The sequence below is a fragment of the Beauveria bassiana genome (assembly GCF_000280675.1).
Source record: "Beauveria bassiana ARSEF 2860 unplaced genomic scaffold BBA_S00002, whole genome shotgun sequence".
NCBI lineage: Eukaryota > Fungi > Ascomycota > Sordariomycetes > Hypocreales > Cordycipitaceae > Beauveria > Beauveria bassiana.
Window position 1 is genome coordinate 1,357,302 of NW_007930837.1, and position 17,787 is coordinate 1,375,088.

Consider the following 17,787-nt stretch of genomic DNA (forward strand, 5'->3'; position numbering starts at 1 on the left):
CTAATATGTGTATATTACAGTATGCTGCTTCAAACAGAGGCAAAGTTTACTCTGGGTCACCAATCGCTTCCTCGTCTGCTTCAGCTGCTCTGTCAGCCGCAGCCCGAGCCTGTAGCTCCTTGACTTGCTGCTGACCCTCTTCCGTGGTTGCGTCTATGATTTGTTCCTCCAGGGTTAGAATGTTGGCCTATCATCATACCATTTGTTAGTGGAAGCTCCTACGTGAAAGCCGAATAGGGTGAGTAAGACACGTACCTCGCCAAACAGACTGACGTATTCCTCCGCCTCCTCCACGGAGAGCTCGCCCAGCACCGCATTCACCTTGTCCAGCTCGCCCGTCTCCAGCGCCGCGCGCATCTCTTCGCTAAAATGCTCGTAAATCTCCCGGGCCTCCTGCACCGCTGGATCCTCGCTGTCCTTGGGCGGCACGCTGATGGTGATGGCGGTGCCGGGCTCCACGGCGTGCAGCTGGATCTGCTCGACGCCCCCGACAGGCTCCTTGGCGCGCTCGGCGACAATCTCGCGCGCGCGCGTGCGGATCCGCATGTACGTGTCATGCACGTCCTTGTAAAAGACTTCCTTGGCGTTGTTGCCGCCACTTGCCGTGATACGCTTGAAAAAGAGCGCCACGCCGTCGCGGCCCAGCGTGCGGCAGTACTGCAGCAGCAGCGCCTGATGCACGCACTGCTTGGTGCGTTCGTCCTTGCTCTCAAGCGCGGCGTCAAAAGCCAACACCAGCAGTGCATCCGTCTCCCTTTCGGTTAAAATCTGTGGGTTCTTGATGAGATGGTCGAGGCTGGCCGAATAATCGCTGATATGGATCTCGGCAAACTTGCGGGCGGCGGGTGACGCCTCGATATCCTCGTCGTCGCCTATGGTGGCGGATGCGTTGTTTGACGATGTCGACGGCTCGCCAGATGGTGTATAATTTGGGTTTAAAAGCTCAACCTTGGTCGAGTCGCCATCCTTGGCGGTGGTCTTGCTCACAAAGGAGCTATCGAAGCCGGTGTGGATGCCCTCGCTTGTAATCTTCTTACCCTCTTCCTTTTCCAGCTTGGCCAGCTCGTCGCTGCTCTCCCTGATCAGCGTCCGCACCTGCGTCTCGTGGACCCCAATCTCCTCCAACATCGCCTTGTAGCGGTCGTCGGGTTTCTTCTCATTCATAGCCTTGTTGACCTGATCGAGCAGGCCCGCCATCATGGCCGAGTACGACTTGGGCGTGTTGGGGTCCACGCGAAGACCCTCGGGCACGGGGGGCAGGGCGTCATCCTCTTGGTTGCCCGCCGACTCCATGACGGCCTGAAAAGCTAGCTGGCCCGGGTCCTGCGCCGACGCCGCCTCCGAAGCCCGCGACTGGAGCGCCGCCACCAGCGCCGAGATGCGCTTCAGCAGCGCCTCATGGAGGGCGACTTCGTATTTGAGCGCCGAGATGCGCTGCTTGCGCTGCTGCCGCTCCTGATGGATTTGGTTCTGTTTCGCTCGAATAAACGATTTCTTGTCGATGTTGGGATGCACTTCGATGTCGGAGTCGTCGCTGAGCTCTAGGGCGTCCTGCGTGACAGCTTGGTTAGCAGAGCTGCTGGTTTGGGGAGGCGACACACCAGGTTTTGGGAGGCGACACGCCACCAACGATTGCCGTTACAAACATACCCATTTACTGTAGTCGACCGGCATGATGGGCGACTCTGTTGCTCTTTGAAATCTGCTTTTGAAAGCGATTGTCGAACTTGACGAACAAGCACGGATGCTAGAAGCTAGGTATTTGAAGCGTTGTTTGCCCCTCCAACCCCGTGAAGGTTCTAGCACGCTATGGTGGGGTAGTTGACAGCGACCCATCCATCCCATTCCCTCCTCGACATCCATATTCTTGTGGCAGATAAGTTTAGCAGCGAGGTAACAAGTCCTGAAAAAGTTGGCAAAATGTCTTCTTTCTTCATCGTCAGCTGTATCGTTCCCTTCTACAGACCAATAAGATCTTCAGCAATAAAGTATGCGCTCATCGACTAGGGTCAAGAAGTGGAAGAAAAAAAGACTCCCACGAGCCAGGACAAATGATATTTTCCACGCAGTCGCTAATGATCTACTATACAGAAGTAGCAATAAAACTAAAAGACAAGCCAGACGCCAAGTGCCTCCCAGGTACCTATAGTCGCTAGCTCGATGGTTCCAAGCCACAAGTTAAGGCTGAAGCATAGTAATGAAATGATAATCCTTCATATCCAGATAATGAGCAAACGGTTGCTCCGGGAATGAACAGAGCGTTGCCCAAAGTCATCATCATGACATTGTCTTCATAAATCCCTCCAAGTCAAAACTCTCTTCGTATTGCTTATCGTCCCAGAGCTCCTCGAGGTCATCCAGCCAAGCCTTCTTGCCCGGCTGTCGCAATACATCACCGGTTTCAATGTCCACCATATCCTCCTCTCTACCTTCCATGTGGTTCTGAGTTTTGTCCGATAGTAGGTTCGGTCCACCATCACCCACGTTGAAGAGGTCTAGAATTTGGTCCGTATCCATAGTACCTAGACCTGCGTTTTGCTGATTGACGACTGTTGACGCTACGTCAATCTTGAATCGCTGTAGGTTGAGGATTTTCTCTTCCAGGGTGCCTCTGGTGATGAGGCGGTAGACGTTGACGACCTTTTTCTGGCCAATTCTGTGCGCGCGATCCATAGCCTGCAGATCCTTCTGCGGGTTCCAGTCGTGCTCAACAAAGATGACGGTATCGGCACCGGTCAGATTAAGGCCCAAACCACCCACACTGGTCGTCAGGAGCAAGACGTCGTAGGAAGGATCGCTATTGAACTTGTTGACTATGTCCTGCCGCTTATTGGCTTCGATAGACCCATCTAGACGTAGATGCGATACACTGGGTAGCATTTCTTTGAGCACCTTGTTCTGTACCATATCAAGCATCTCCTTCATTTGACAGAAAATGAGCGCTCGGTGGGGCTTGATTGGCTGATATAGGGGATCGTTGCTCTCTCCATCATCGCCACCAATGCCGCAGTCAACGAGCAGGTCACGAAGTGCGCCAAGCTTGGGTGCATGCGCAACGTCGTCGATCGATGTACCCTGCTTTGACAGGATCCTTTGCGTCTCGTCAAACATGGGCACTCCTGGTTTCATGACCATTGCAGGTGAATTGCAGAGTTTCCGCATGTACTGAAGTGCTTGGAAAATATGCTGCTTTGATTCCTTATCTTCTCGACCAGCCTCAGCTTGCAGTTTCTTGCCTTGCTTCTTATGAAAGTCCTCAAACAGCTTCTTCTGCAGGTCGCTGGGATCACAGTAGTAATTCTGCAGAATCTTGGGTGGCAAGTCATCCAGCACCTCTTCCTTTAGACGACGTAGGAGGAAAGGAAGGACTTGCTTGTGCAAAGCCTCAATGGCTAGTGCTCCAGCTTCTTGTTCCTTCGAGGACGCCTTGCTGAACCGACTAGAGGCGATGGGCTTAGCGAATCGGTCCAAAAAAACCTTTTCTGTACCAAGGAAGCCAGGCATCAAAAAGTCAAAGAGAGACCAGAGTTCTAGAACATTGTTCTGAATCGGCGTTCCGGTGAGAATGAGACGATGATTGCTGGAAAGTCTTTTGACAGCCTGGCTAATCTTGGCCTTGGGGTTCTTGATCAAATGACCTTCGTCAAGGACAACGTAGTTCCAGTTGTGCTTCTCTAGCTCATCAGAGTCGTTACGGCACACATCATAGGAGGTGATGACGATGTCCGTATCTCCGAGCTTACTTTTCAGCAATTTTCGCTCGGCGGGAGGGCCAACATAGGCGGTAACGCTAAGGAACGGCGCGTATGTCCTTATCTCTTGCTGCCAGTGACCAGACAGCGTGGGCGGGCAGACAATGAGAGACGGCAGGCGGCGAACATCTGGAGCCTGAGTTTTTGCAAACTCTTCCTGTCGCTGATGGTGATCACTGGCAACAATGCAAAGCGTCTGTAATGTTTTACCAAGACCCATGTCATCGCACAAAATACCATGGAGATGATACTTGTTCAGGAAGTGGAGCCAGTTGACACCCTCTTGCTGGTAAGATCGAAGCTCAGCCTTGATGGCAACGGGAATAGCAAATGGTTCGACCTTCTTTGGATCCAGGAGCTGGGCGATAAAGGTGCGCTCACGGTCACGCCCTTTGAGGAGTTCTTGAGAAAGGCCAGGCGGGTCCGGTATACCAGCCTCGAGCGGAACGAGCTTAACAAGTGTAGCAAAAGAAGTAGTTGCAAGCAGACGGATCTCGTTGTCAGAGTCGCTCATTCGACCAAGGACAGGCACGATGAGAAATATGACGTAAGGCAGAATTGAGTCACCCATGACGGCAATCAGATGGTAGATTGCTTCAATGGCTCCTTGTCGCAAGTGTAGATCCAGAGGGTTGTTGATCGAGGGCAGAACCTTTTCAACCAGTGTTGTCATGCCTTCAACCGTCATGACACTACAAATGGTGGCCATGCACTTGGCTGCCATGTAGCGGAAAACCGAAAGCTCCGAGTGTAGAGCTTTGATAACAAATGGCACCATTTCCAGCACAAAGGCGTGGAGGTCCTTGTGCAGCGTCGGCGTCATAGTGCGGATAACGGACAAGGCGTCGACGATCTCCTGGCCGAAGGTATCTTCGGGGTCCTTGGCCGTTTCCGGCAGTTCGCCAGAGAATGCTTTGATGAGAGGTTGCTCCATATAGTTTCGCAGGCTTGGAACAGTCTCAAAGATAGCAGCACCGTAGATGTGGGATAGGATTTCGAGGGCCTCTTTTGCACCTCTCCTCGTGACGCGGGCAGCCTTGGCTTCTCTCGCCCATTTAGCTGCATCAGCATGATCTACCCTATCTTCTTCCTTAGACATCGACAAAATGACATCGCGTTTCGTTGCATGGACGGGGAACTCTGGAGTCTCGGCCACCTCAACGCATGAGAACTTGACTAGGTTAGCAACAACCTTATCCGCAGGGCCCCGTCGACCCCTATCAGCAAAGAGCTGAACAAGCCTGGCGATGGTGTCTGAAGAGCGAGACTGCAGGATTTGATTCTCTTCCGCCTTGACAGAATCCATGATGCCCTTAATGAGCGGGCTGGGTTTCTTTGGAAGCAACTTCATTGCAACCAGCGCACATGCCGCGGCGGCCTTTATTCGGATATCGCGGTTATCCTTCAACGTCTTGGCTTCTTGGATGGCGGTCTGCGCAACGTCGCGCGAATCGGCCAGTTGCTGGCTTGCGATTAGACGCTGGCCAGGTGGCATGATTTTCTTCAGCCTGTCGAAGTCGTCGCCAACGCATTTGTCTGCAGTCAGCAGAGAGAAAGCGCTGGGACCAGCTTCCGCTTCGCCCTGTACAACGACAGGCAGTACTGGAAGCTTTCCGGGTGCCACTTTTCCATGGTCCCGGAACATGTGTAGCAGTTGCTGACACTGGGAGCGAGCCCGTTGCATGTAGATGACGAGATCACGGTAGAAGATCGGCCTGTCGCTTTCGATGATGCGCTGCAGATGGTCGGCATATCGGGTGGTCCTATCTTCGCCAGCTTTGCACTCCTTGCAGTACTCGTCGATGACTAGACAGGCAGTGACCTGAGTGGAAGCAAACGCGGAAGAAAGGCCTGGTACAAGAAGGGCATCAAAGTCATCAAGCTTCGTTGATGGCACGTGAGACATGATCAGGCCCATAGCCTTTGCTGCTGAAGTTCTCGAGCGAATGAGAACATCCATGCCGACAAGATCAACATCACCGGTCATCATATGGCCGTCGACGTCGTGGCCATTATTGGCCGGCACAGTTTCCTCTGTTTTGCCTGATTTTCGGCGGCGTTTGGGCGCGCGGTCGGCCACCTCCGGCGAAGGCAGCCTGCCGGCTGCGTTCTGGGCAGTGGCAGGCATGGAGTAGGTGCCCCCGGAGGGCTTCTGGAAGAGAGTTGCGTTCATAGGGATGGGGTATCGAGAAACACCAATCGGATGCAGAGTCAACTCCATAAGGGCATCAATATTGGGAGTGAATTCGTCAGCCAAAGTAGCCGGGTTCTTTGCTAGGTTTTGTACCAGGGCGGTCCAGAGCTCTAGCGACATGTTGAGAGTCTCCTTGTCTCGCTCGACGAGAATGTTCTGAAAAATGAGTCGCAGAATCTTGCCATTCAACCAGCCCTGTGATGACTCATCGGCAAGGTTGGTAAATGTCAGTAAAGCCTTTAGAACAGCAAGGCGAACAGAGGTGATAGTATGGCGCAAGAATGGGTAGAGGCGCGGGACGAGCAACGTGAATGAGCGCTCTTCGTCTTTCTTGGCGGAGGACTTCATTGCTTCCAGAACTTCGGGAAAGCCGCAAAGCGTTGCTAAAAGATCCATGATGCGTCCGGTACTCGCGCTTAGGTCGTCACCTAGGTTGGATAGACTCTCCCATACAATGTTCGTGAGACCATCGAGTGCAGCAGGGCGCATTATGACAAATTCTTTCGCCATGGGTATCAAAGTCGCAGCGCTCACCGAGCGAACATCATCGTCCATATCGCCGAGCCCTTTCATAACGGCGGCAATCACGCCATCAATCATGTCATTATGCTGTAGCAGCAAATCCTTCCTTACTGCGACGACGTATCGAAGACCAATCATACCACCGTGGCAGACAGCCCAGACGGGACGCTCCGTCTTGAGGTCTTCCTGCAGAACCATGTGATGTAGTATGCGATATGTGTCATAGACGGATTCGGCGGGAACATGCTTGAGAACAGAACCAAGCGTCTGACCAATGGTCTCTCTAATAGGGGCAACAGATGTGTCGGAGCTGTAGTCTGTAAAACGGTCGAGCATCAGAACGAAGCAAAGGCGGCAAGCCAGGTCGTCGAGCCATTTCTTGTTGGCAGCGTCATTCTCGGTTCGAGATTTGGCGGAACCCCTGCCGGCGCCGGCGCCGTGAACGCGAATGACCTCTCGCAGAGCCATGGCAGCTCCGTGGCGAGTCTCCCAACAAGGATCGAAAATGTCGACTTTGAGAAAATCGCAGAGACGGTCATAGGGCCATTCGGCGCCCTGCATGTCGTTGTCGGCTTCGATTTCGGATTGAATCGTCAGAATTGGACCTTTAAATTCACTGACAACCTTGGTGTCCTCGTCGGTCTCGGTGGGGCGATCGAGGTTAAAATACTCGGTCATCTTGCTATTTTTTTTTTTATCCGCATCGGTCATAATTGTGTCTTCGACCATGGCTTCGGAGCCGGCTGTTGTAGAGCGCCGCAAAGTGAGATCGCCAAAGCCGCTTTTTCCCTGGGAAGCTTTCATAGCCTCCCTCTTCCGCTTGCGCTTGAGGACATTGAGCTGTCTTGAGCTCAGCTGAGAGTCCTCTCCTTGGCTCTGGCTGATGCTGTCGCTCCTGGGCAGGCCGCCGTTTCTGGGGCCTTCAATTGGTGTTTGGGGAACGCCGACGGGTTCTGGAGGGGCAATTTCTTCATCTTCAACTTTGCGACCGAGCAGACCAAGGCGCCCGGGAAGCGTTTTTCTCTGATGCGCGAGACGATCTGCAGGGTCCAACGCGGCGAGGCTATATTCGACACCACCGCGCAGAAGTTCACGGCCATATTTGAGAATAGATTCGACATTGATCATGTCGAAGCTGAACTGGTCGTCGGCTTTGAGATCAATCTTGGCGATGCCGTCGGCGTTATCGTCGTCTTCTTCCTTTTTCACCTGGCCATTTCTGGTAAAAGCGGGTTCTTCTTTTGGGGGTATCTGTGCGACAGCGTCGCCATCTTCTTCATTAGGATCGTAGAGCGGCGCATTCTCTACAATTTTGCCGATTGCCTTTGCGGCAGTGGATCTAGTTTCCCAATCCTTGTGGCGTAGGTAGGGAACAACGCGGGAGAGCAAATTAAACAGTTCATCAGGGTGCTGTTTTTGCCAATCAGCCAGCTGGTTGACGGCAGTATCGCGAATGAGCCGGGTACTGCCTGTCTCCAGAATGGTGACGAGACGATCTAATCTGGAAGCCATTGTCTATGTGTGTGCGGGTGAATGACTGTGATGCACGAAATTATGACATGACGCAGCGAGAACTATGAGACAATGGCGGGTTAGTGGGAGCGGCGAGGGCATTGAGCTGGAGTGAAGCTAGGTAGGAGTCGGCAAGCGGCGAATGTAGCGGCGTCGTGAGCGGCAGTGCGGCGTGACACCGCACAACATGCATGACACGAGCAACGAGAACAGTTATAAGCTGCGCGGAGAGGGGCAATAATAGCGCGCATTCAAGAGCAAGTGCGCAATGTGGTAGGAAGAAAAACGAGACTTACAGAATAAGTATTATACAGAGATTTGTTTTGCGAGGTTGCTCAAAGATGGATCATTGAAGCTGCTGCGTGAGGCAATGTTGGTGAAGATGTGTTGAAATTGTCAAGGGAGCGCAGCCTGCATATGTAAACCGGGAGAAAGAAAAAAATAACTGTAAGACGAGAAGGCGATGAGATGATATGAGACGAGAATTGGATGGAATGCTCGTCGTTGCGCAGTGCAAAGTAAAGTGTTGCGATTTGGCGATGGAGGCACGCGCGCCAATGGCGGAGGAGTCGCGACTGCGTTTGCGAGTTGTTGTGTGGGCAGCTGGCAGCTGGCAGCTGGCGATTGTGAGCAAGGTGTGGCAAGTAACGGACAGTAGTAGCACTACCAACCAACCAACCAGTCAGTCAGTCAGTCAGTCCGTGGCTGGTGGATGTGGTGCAGTAATGCAGGATTAATGCAGTGCAGCACTTGTCGCAGTTTGCTAGCGCTGGCTAATAAACTGGCTGCGTGGCTGTGGCCGTCTCTCGGGGGGAACGAACAAAAGAAGTCGGGTAGAGGGGCAGCCCGGGCCTCTATATGACAACATGTACTTTTATACTTCTTGCTCACGCAGTGGCCAGCCCGTTTGCTTGTTTCGCCTTTTGCTCTTTTGGCGCAGGACGTGCCCACTTTTTTTTTTTTTTTTTTCTCTTCCTAGGACCATTTGGGCTGCCTCAAGGGCCAGGAGGGCCGCCCCTCCCCTCCAAGTCCCTCCAAAAACTGCTTTGAAGCCCCATTTCAAGTCCCCCTAGCACTGGATTAGGCGGCGTTTACTGGCAGCTGCCACCTGGCTAGTGGACACCACCCCATACCTTGACTGTTCACTACCTAACCTTATCAAGAGGTACAAGCAAGCCTCAGACATGTCAGTGAGCAACACAAGTCACAAGTGTTTATTGGCCATCTTGCCGTCTGTAGATTTCGCCGTGATGCACGTCAACAAATTTCATAGCTAGCCGCGCTTCTGGGCACTGGGCAAGAACGTTCCTAATCCATTTGCTTGCTATACAGACTGCTCGTTTTCTTCGTGTTTTCTTTCTTTCGCATTTTTTTAATCAAATAGAAAAAAGCCTGCGTAGGTGCCCAGTCACCTCAGCTGCAGCTTCAACATGGTCGCGGGCCAAAGAAGCAACGCTGGCCCCAGCCCAAGCTAGTTGGTTAACCACAGCAACCATCACGACCTCTTCCTCGTCCCCCTTTACCTGGTACCTAGGACAGCATTCACATCCTCACTCACTACCGGTAGTGCTACCAGTACTCCGACCCCCCAAATGCCATCTTCATCCTTCTCGGTGGCACATCTAACTTCTGCAGATGAAGTAGGCCTCCAAATACCCGAAATTACAGAGAAAATACTTAAGCCATCCCAGCAAGCCAATTGTTCCATCCGGGACCTTGCCCCCTGCAGCCCGCCGTCTCTCCATCTATCCGTAATCAGCCCGTCATGGCCCGCGCTCGATCGTCATCTTGATGAAGGCACAACGAAGAAAACTTTCTCTGAACCACTCGGGCTTCTTGATGATCCTTGCCTCCGATGTTGCCGACTCGCGATCCGTGAATAGCTGCACGGCACCAGACCACACGTTTCCAGCCGTTACAGCCACCGAGACTGCGCGCCAATGCCAACCTGCTACGAGGCGCGTGTTACCTGGGGCTGCGTATCAGCCTCATCAGCGTATTCCCGCCCTGTCAGACATGTCACGCGGCGAGCAGGGACTGAGAGAGCACAATAAGCGCCTCTCTTTCTCGCCATTGTGTCATCTCATTGCGGGATCGATCGAATAGCGAATGGCTCTTCTCCCGCCTTCCGTTCCGCGCTCGTGTCGAAACGGAGGGAACTGAGCCTCCTCTAATATGCAGTGTGGTCTCACCCCGGACTGGTTTTAATTACCCAGACGGGTGGTCAATGAACCCGCCGCCAACAAGGTTCGAAGGACAGGTGTAAAATTGACGCGAACTGAAAAGTAGGTACCAGTCGTGCCAGTAAATATGTCCTGAGTAAGTATCTACAACCAGCGGGTCAGCGCTGCTCAGATCATCCTAGACTTTGGCCTCGATGCCCTCATTCCTCAGGCACCAACTACCTTGTACGCCCAGTACCACTTCCCAAGGAATGACAACTTCCATGTTTATCATCATTGACAGGCGAGCCCTTGCCACTTTCCCTGTGTAACTCCACCTTTCTTCATTACTTGTCGTACTTTGAATTCTTGTGCATAGTTACATTGACAGAGCACCAATTCTTTTGATAGCGCAGAACCTTCTCCAAGTCAACACTGCCATCACAGCATCCATGTCAAACATCAATTTGCGACCACCTGCGCAAGCGCGGACACCTTTATCGCATTTCGCTCCTCCTTCAATAATTTGATATCAAAGTGCTTTTTAAACCCTTCTACATGCTCGCGCTCACTCACTCTGCAGCGTCGCCACCAGCTTGCTCTCGCCACACATATTTTGCCTGACGCGGTCATTGACCGGCGACAGCGTCCTAGAGTCGCCATCGCAAATGCGGTGAAAAAAACACGCTCTGAGCCGCCACCGTGCGCATACACGGACTTGCGGGTAGCGTGTAATATCTCAGCACGTTAGATTTGGGAGCCAGTCATTCGGCGTCGGCGAAGGCGTGCATCTCCTTCCGACCCGCGTCCTCATGGAGCGCACCGGATAGTTACATGTAGCTTGCTCATGCCTGTCACCACCAGCTTTCTGCACTGCATTTCCAGTGACTGAGTTGTCAGCTCGCAACAGTCATGGTCTCCAAGCCTACGCTGCGTATCGCCTGCAGAAAGAAGACGTTGAATTCAAGCAGTAGCCGCCGCGGTCCTTGTCCACAGTTTTGCCAAACAGTACGTCCGGGTCTAGCGAGTCAGCCTCGTCCGTGGCGTAGTGCAAAGGCAGTGTGTTGTACGTGATGTGCGCGAGATGGTATTACTAGTCTTCTAGTTGGTGAGCGAGTTAGAGAAAAAGAACACAAAAGCTCCAGCTGCGCCGCACTGGAATTAAGTGACATTCTCAAGTGAACAGTGTGCGCATGTACACAGCAGCTGCTGTTGATTGTTGGTTGCACACGTCCAATTATCGTGAGTCACTACCTCGTTTGCCATCAGCGGCTGACCCATGTTTGGCGACGCCCGCCATGTGTTAGTTCATTCTACTTTTGCAGGGTACGCGGAAGGGCCGGATGGTTGATGGTAAGTATATCCACAGACGCGATAAATATACCATGATCACTATCCGTACCATAACCAGCGAATTATCCGATTGTTCCGCATCCTTTGGCAGGGTATCCGGGCCCGAATCTGGGCCGTTTAACGGTTAACATACTCGGGTCTGGCCCCAGATATTGCCGACAGGTCCGGGACCGCGCGTCAAGCACGGGCCAACAAAGAGCAAAGTAGCACTCGAAGGGCAGACTGCGAGATGCTTGCAGCGGCCTGAGACATATGCGGAAAACCAACGTAAAAGCCCAAGCAGCCGCTTCAAGTTCAGCACTCCAAGTTCACTTCAGACGAGGCAGATGCCTGAAGAAAAATCTTTGTACAAAGGGGTTATTGGGGCCCCGACACTCAGCATGCCCGGGTAGCCGCTGCCAATAGACGTTTCGGAGCAACAAAGAAGCCAGCCAGATCGTTACCTTGATTTGTTCTCCGTGCTGGTCAATCGCGCTGCGGTATTGAAATGGCCTACATAAACGCTGCTTCGGTGCGTGGGGATTTTCGTGGTAGGTCCAGGCCGGTGGCTGGTGGTGGCTGGGCAACTTGACTACCATTAAATGAGGTCGTCTATAATGGCTTCGTTGGCATGAGCGTTGTATATTGCTGGACGGTGCAGGATCGCGCCCTACAGTTGCGCTTAACGAGAGGATATAAAGAGCGCCAAGCAGCAGCGGCTATCCCGGAGCTCTCTCGCCACGACCATAAACATGGCCTCTGTGTACCGTCTGCGAATTTGCACGCAACATGGCTATGGGCTGTTAGTTTGATGAAAATAGGCGTCGCAATTTCTTTTTTTTTTGACATTGCGACACTGCAAGGCACAGCCATGTCTCTTCGTCGTATTTCCACTTGCGGGGTGGCGCAGGAGCAGTCTTTTCAGGGTTGTCCATAGTGCCGGCTCACCAATATGTCACGATAGGTTTGTGCGCGCTTTTAAAGGAAGAGTTGAACGGCGATGGCCTCGCTGTGAGGCTGCGTGGCCGGTACTAAATACCACCACAATCAGTAATCTGCCCAGCAAGAAGATGTACTTGCCAGTAATCGAACATTGAGAAATGGGCGAACAGGGTCTGACCGCTTTGACAGTCTTGGCGGCATCTGGGGAACTTGAAACGTAATACGCGGGCGGTGCTTGTCCGATCAACGATGCGCTAGAAGGAGAAAAAAAAAATACTGCAGAGTTCGTATTGGCCGGCCGATTCCAAAGCTGGTGGCTGGTTTGGCTGGCTAGGTGGCTGGCTGCTATTAACTTTTTAAACACGCGTCACATCCTAAACGTCATCATCAGGTTTCGGCACCGGATGATGTGGCATGGTTCCCAGCGCGATTATCGTATGCACTGCCTTTTGCATTGCCAATTCTGGGGCAGCTGTTGGTACGCCCCTTTCTACCCCCTGACGCGCGTTTACAGAAGCTGATGAGCGGGTGGCCGAGAAGGCTGGTCGTTGGGATTCAGTCTCGGCATTGAGGGCTGTGCAAAGAATCTGACAATTGGCGTTTTGCGGGCAGTCTGGCTATTTTTAGTGGCTCGGCAGCCTTGGTGCTACCTCTAATTATAAGGGTAAGGTACACCTTATTAGGTACCTACCTACCAACAGTATTGCCACGCATTGCCTGCACAAAGGGTATTGTCTCGTATTGTCAGGCTTGCTCCACTGCAGTCGTTTGTCTCTACTCGTCGTTTATCGTCTCTCCATTCCGTCTTTGTTAAACTCATCTCTTCATTCTCTTCTGTGCTTCCTTTTCGTATTCATTTAAATTTCCTACTCTCTGTTTTTGTCCCGTCGCCAGGGCGCACCTTCTTTCTAATTTACTCAACTTTGCCGCCTGGCAGGCTCGAGACATTTTCTACCTCCAAACCCTCTATCCATTGTTCTGATCCTCCTCATCACTCAATAACGTCTTCTTGAACACAGCTTTTTTTTTTTTTTTGGCAATTCTCTCGAAAATGCCATCTTTCATTCGTACAGTACTGTTTGGCATTGTTGCCACTGCAGTTGCAGTTGGCGCCGTGCCGCAGCAAGGCACCATCACCACGACCGCCGTTGTACCGTCGCCCAGCACCAGCACGCCGGCCTCATCGGGCTCTAAGCCCTGCAACAACTCGCCGACGCTCTGCGGACGCCGGTACAATAACATCACACACATGGGTGCTCACGACAGCTCCTTTCTGAGGGACGCGAGCACTGGCAACTCCGTCGCCGGCAACCAATTCAAAAACGCCACCGTCGCCCTCGACGCCGGCGTGCGCTTGCTGCAAGCCCAAGTACATGTCGAGAACGGCACTCTTCGTCTCTGCCACACCTCCTGCGATCTCCTCGATGCCGGTCCCCTGGCAGATTGGTTACAGCTCATTGCCAACTGGATGAATGCAAACACAAACGACGTCGTCACCATCCTCCTCGTCAATGCGGACAGGGCGTCCGCCGCCGCTCTGGGCGGCGCCTTTTCGTCGGCCGGCCTGGATAAGCTTGGTTACAAGCCTCCGACGACATCGGCAACGGCCGATTGGCCCACGCTGCAGTCCATGATTGATAGCAACACGCGCCTCGTCGCCTTTGCCACCAACTTTGACTACTCGGCGTCGGTCCCATACCTGCTGCCCGAGTTTGACTTTGTGTTTGAAACGCCGTACGAGGTCACGGAGCTCACTGGCTTCAACTGCACGCTCGACCGTCCCAGCACCGCCGGGCTCAACAAGTCGCCTACGACGGCCATCTCGATGAACTATCTCAGCCTTGTCAATCACTTCAAGTATCAGCGCTTCCTCGGCAGCATCCTCGCTCCCGATGCCGACTCCATCAACGTCACCAATAGCCCCAATACAGCGGCCGCCGGTAACTTTGGCCGCCACATTCAGCAGTGCAATGCGGAATGGGGCGCTCGTCCCAACTTTGTGCTCGTCGACTTCTGGAACGTTGAGAACCCCATTATCGCCGTTGACAGGGTAAATGGTCTCAGCGACATTACTGGCCGAGCATCGGTGAGCAACCAGCCGGGTACGTCTGGTGCTTCTTTGAGCTACCACAGCGTCGGCGGCGGTCTCTTGATCTCATGCGCCGCTGCCGTGGTTCTTTTGGCGTAAAAGCGCATGGCTATGGATTAGCAACATTACACACAGTCTCTTGGTTTTCTTTCCCCTCTTTCCTTTATCAAAGCATTTAGCATGGCGTCGAAGGTTCATCACGGGTGGGTAGGCATTTCTTTGAACTTATCCATGGTAGATGGGATACATTAGCTAGCAATAGATCTGAAAGCAGTTTGTCATATCTCAGAAAGTACATTTTTCCCTTCAACCTGCTCTGCGTGATGCTCTTCACGCTCGCAAAAGTTGAAGGTGGGTGGGGATTCCGCTGCCGTGACTAACTACCTCGCCACCACGCCAAAAAGTCCGAGATACATTCATTCTACACGCATCTACGTGCACTCTTGACAATCGATTCCTCTCGGCATTTGATAACTTGAATCCTAAATTACCTCGGCCATCATGGACTACACATCCATTGAGACACCGGCTGCCTGCTACGCCGATTTCTGCCTTATACCCGTACGCTCTTGCGCCCTTTTTATCTCCCCCTTCCAAGATTCACTCTTCCCAAGTAACAGTCTCTGTGCATAAAGACTTTGCGAGAAACGAAGAAACAGGAACGGAGGAAAAGAACAAAAAAAAAAAAAAACTAAGCTGACCTTCTTCATGATTTTGTTCTAGGTTGGTACAGGCAAAATATCCGTCGCAGAAGAGGTCGCCGAGGTGCAGCGCGTGATAAAGGCTAGCGGGCTTAAGTACACGATGCACTCGGCTGGCACCACGGTTGGTACGGGCTGCGACTATTCTAATTCTACCGCGTCTTTGACAAGGAGAGCTTTTTGTAAAAGAAAACAAGAAAGAGAGAGAGAGAGAAAGATGATGATGATGCTAGAAGAAGAAGAAAAGACGCGGCAGATTCCTAAACAGAATGAGAACTGACTGAAGAAACAGAAGGTACCTGGGACGACGTCATGGCCGTCATTGGCAAGGCGCACACCGTCGTTCATCGTCGCGGTGTTTTGCGCGTGCAGTCTTCTATGCGCGTGGGATCAAGGTATATATATATCTTCCTTCCTTTTCGCTACATCATGCATGCCTCTTTCTTTCCCCCGTTGTGCATGTGCTGATTGTTCCTCGACAGGACGGATAAGAAGCAGACGGCGGAAGAAAAGGTTAAGCGTGTCAACGATATCCTGGCGAGTGATGCTTGATCGTCGCTGCTCTGTGCATTTCAACTACAATTTACTTGAATCCATCTCAGGCACACAACTTCGTTACTTGGTTCTTTTTCGTCTTAATGCTCCCATACAGTCTCTTACATGATACACTCCTCTAGCCCAGATACATGAACTTTTACTATCCAAACCCAGCACAAACAGCGCGCCGATTCCGCCGTCCCGAGAAAGCCCATATCCGTCTAGCAACCTGGCCCTAGAACCCCCAGTATCCTAGCATGGTTGGAGAAATAAAAGTGTCTTCACCGCATGGTCATTTTCTTCTGAGCCTTGCGCTGCTCCTTGGCCTGCTCCTTTTCGAGGTACTTCTTCTGCGCCTTTGCGTCCAGGCCCTTGAGGTCGGCATCGCGCTTACTCTTCTTGGCCTTTTCCTTTTCGGCGGCGCGTTCCTCAGCGCGCTCCTCCTCGGCCACCTTCTTGATCTGGTTAATCTTTTGCTCGCGAACGTTGCGAATCTTCTTGAGCACCTCCGGACGGAAGTGGGCCTGGGCGACGAGCTGGTCGGGCATGCGCAGCAAGTACTCAAAGAGCGGCACATACGCGTCGTAGTTGCCGTCGCTGGGCAGATTGTACTTGAGGTGCAGGCGCTTGCGGGGCGTAGTCTCGTCGAGCGTCGTCGGGCTGTCGATTGGCTGGTCCGAGATGACGAGGTACTGAAAGTTGTCGCCGAGCGCGACAACGGCGGCGATAAGTTCGGGTGTCAAGAAGGTATCCGTGACCTCGGCGCTCTCGCTCATGACCGTCAGCCACTCAGGAAGCTTGGAGTTGTCCTTAGTGGCCGTCAGGGAGACATCGTAACGCTGATCGCGGAGACGCTGCATGCGCGTCTTGTTGACCACGGCCCAGACGAAGCCGTCGAAATGGCTCCTGGAGTCGATCAGCGGCTCGCTCTCCTCGGCGCTGCGGCGCCTAGGCACCGTAAGGCTCTCCTTGCCGTCAAAGGGATAAATGAGCACCTCGACGAGGTCCTCGGGCGTGGGGCCCATAGACTCAAAGAGGAAGCTGCCGACTGTCTCAAACAGGTACACGATGGGGTTGAACTTCTTGGTGAGGGTAATCTTGATGTCCATAAAGGCGATATTCTTGCGACCGGTCGCGTAGCCAGCAAACTCAAACAGCGACTTCTCCTTGAGCAGGGTGTCGGGGTTGACGTCCTCGGAGGCGGGTGCGCGGCCAAAGCCAACCAGAGCAAACTCGTTGTGCAGGGCGGCGGCGTGGGCGCGCATCCATTTCTTGGCCTTGGTGCGGTTGAGACCTGCGCCAAAGAAGTGGAAGATGAAGATGAATGCCGTCACCAGGAGGATCACACCCTCCACCTTGAACTCGGACAAGGAGTGGCGCTCATGGATATTGTACCACTTGGTAAAGGGTCGGCCGGTCGCAAGGGGAGTCGCGCCGCCGAGCGTGGCAGCGGCAGCGGGAGCTGGGTCCGGAGCCGAGGCAAAATCGGCAAAGTCTAGATGGTATTCGCGTTAGAATTGTGTGTTCTGATGCTGACTAAATGGAGAGGCGACTGCAAAGAAGCCTGCCAGAGAACGAGAAGAGCCTGTTTTGCGGGCAAGTGTCGGTTCCGCTCTGCGAACAATTGCAAGCGCATTGCTGAGGTATATAATTTCTCACCGGAATCATCCTTTGCTCCAGCCGCAGCTTCCTTTCCACCAAATATGTTCTTCAAAATGTCAGCCATGGCTGTTGTGTTGGATGACGATGGGATGAAGACATGTGCGAGCCGTTACAAGAGCTGAGAAGTTTGGGGCCAACATTGTCCACCGGCTAAGCTACGCCACCAAATTAGGCATGGCGTGGCAGCTTGTCTAAGCCCTTCCCAGATCCACGCGTTCCCAAGCTCAAGCGGTCAAATAATCAAGTTCCATTGCACGATTGAGAGATATGAAACATTTGCTTATTATGAAATACGCTAAAGAATGGCTAAAATGCAATACCCTCAACGCCGTTGTGGCAACTGCCCCCGGAACCAATCTCCAAAGAACCCATGAGACTAATG

The 17,787-nt window shown here is 52.8% G+C and overlaps 5 protein-coding genes across 5 annotated transcripts; 2 read left to right on the forward strand and 3 right to left on the reverse strand.

Annotated features, from left to right (window-relative positions):
* Positions 1-46: 46 nt before the first annotated feature.
* On the reverse strand, positions 47-1,674 carry BBA_01049 (Hsp90 co-chaperone Cdc37; the record flags this gene model as incomplete). Its single annotated transcript, XM_008596146.1, has 3 exons — positions 47-187; positions 256-1,551; positions 1,651-1,674. 3 exons carry the CDS (start codon positions 1,672-1,674, stop codon positions 47-49), a joined length of 1,461 nt encoding a protein of 486 aa, XP_008594368.1.
* Positions 1,675-2,277: 603 nt separating this feature from the next.
* Positions 2,278-7,980, reverse strand: BBA_01050 (SNF2 family DNA-dependent ATPase domain-containing protein; the record flags this gene model as incomplete). Its single annotated transcript, XM_008596147.1, has 1 exon — positions 2,278-7,980. The coding sequence occupies one exon, from the start codon at positions 7,978-7,980 to the stop codon at positions 2,278-2,280; it is 5,703 nt and encodes a 1,900-aa protein (XP_008594369.1).
* A 5,487-nt stretch (positions 7,981-13,467) lies between these two features.
* BBA_01051 (tat pathway signal sequence) lies at positions 13,468-14,604 on the forward strand (the record flags this gene model as incomplete). Its single annotated transcript, XM_008596148.1, has 1 exon — positions 13,468-14,604. The coding sequence occupies one exon, from the start codon at positions 13,468-13,470 to the stop codon at positions 14,602-14,604; it is 1,137 nt and encodes a 378-aa protein (XP_008594370.1).
* A 402-nt stretch (positions 14,605-15,006) lies between these two features.
* On the forward strand, positions 15,007-15,758 carry BBA_01052 (cell wall biogenesis protein Ecm15, putative; the record flags this gene model as incomplete). Its single annotated transcript, XM_008596149.1, has 4 exons — positions 15,007-15,066; positions 15,229-15,334; positions 15,499-15,601; positions 15,689-15,758. 4 exons carry the CDS (start codon positions 15,007-15,009, stop codon positions 15,756-15,758), a joined length of 339 nt encoding a protein of 112 aa, XP_008594371.1.
* Positions 15,759-16,024: 266 nt separating this feature from the next.
* BBA_01053 (DUF1682 domain protein) lies at positions 16,025-17,469 on the reverse strand (the record flags this gene model as incomplete). The annotated part of the gene is made up of 2 exons (XM_008596150.1): positions 16,025-17,238; positions 17,403-17,469. The coding sequence occupies 2 exons, from the start codon at positions 17,467-17,469 to the stop codon at positions 16,025-16,027; spliced, it is 1,281 nt and encodes a 426-aa protein (XP_008594372.1).
* Positions 17,470-17,787: the final 318 nt, after the last annotated feature.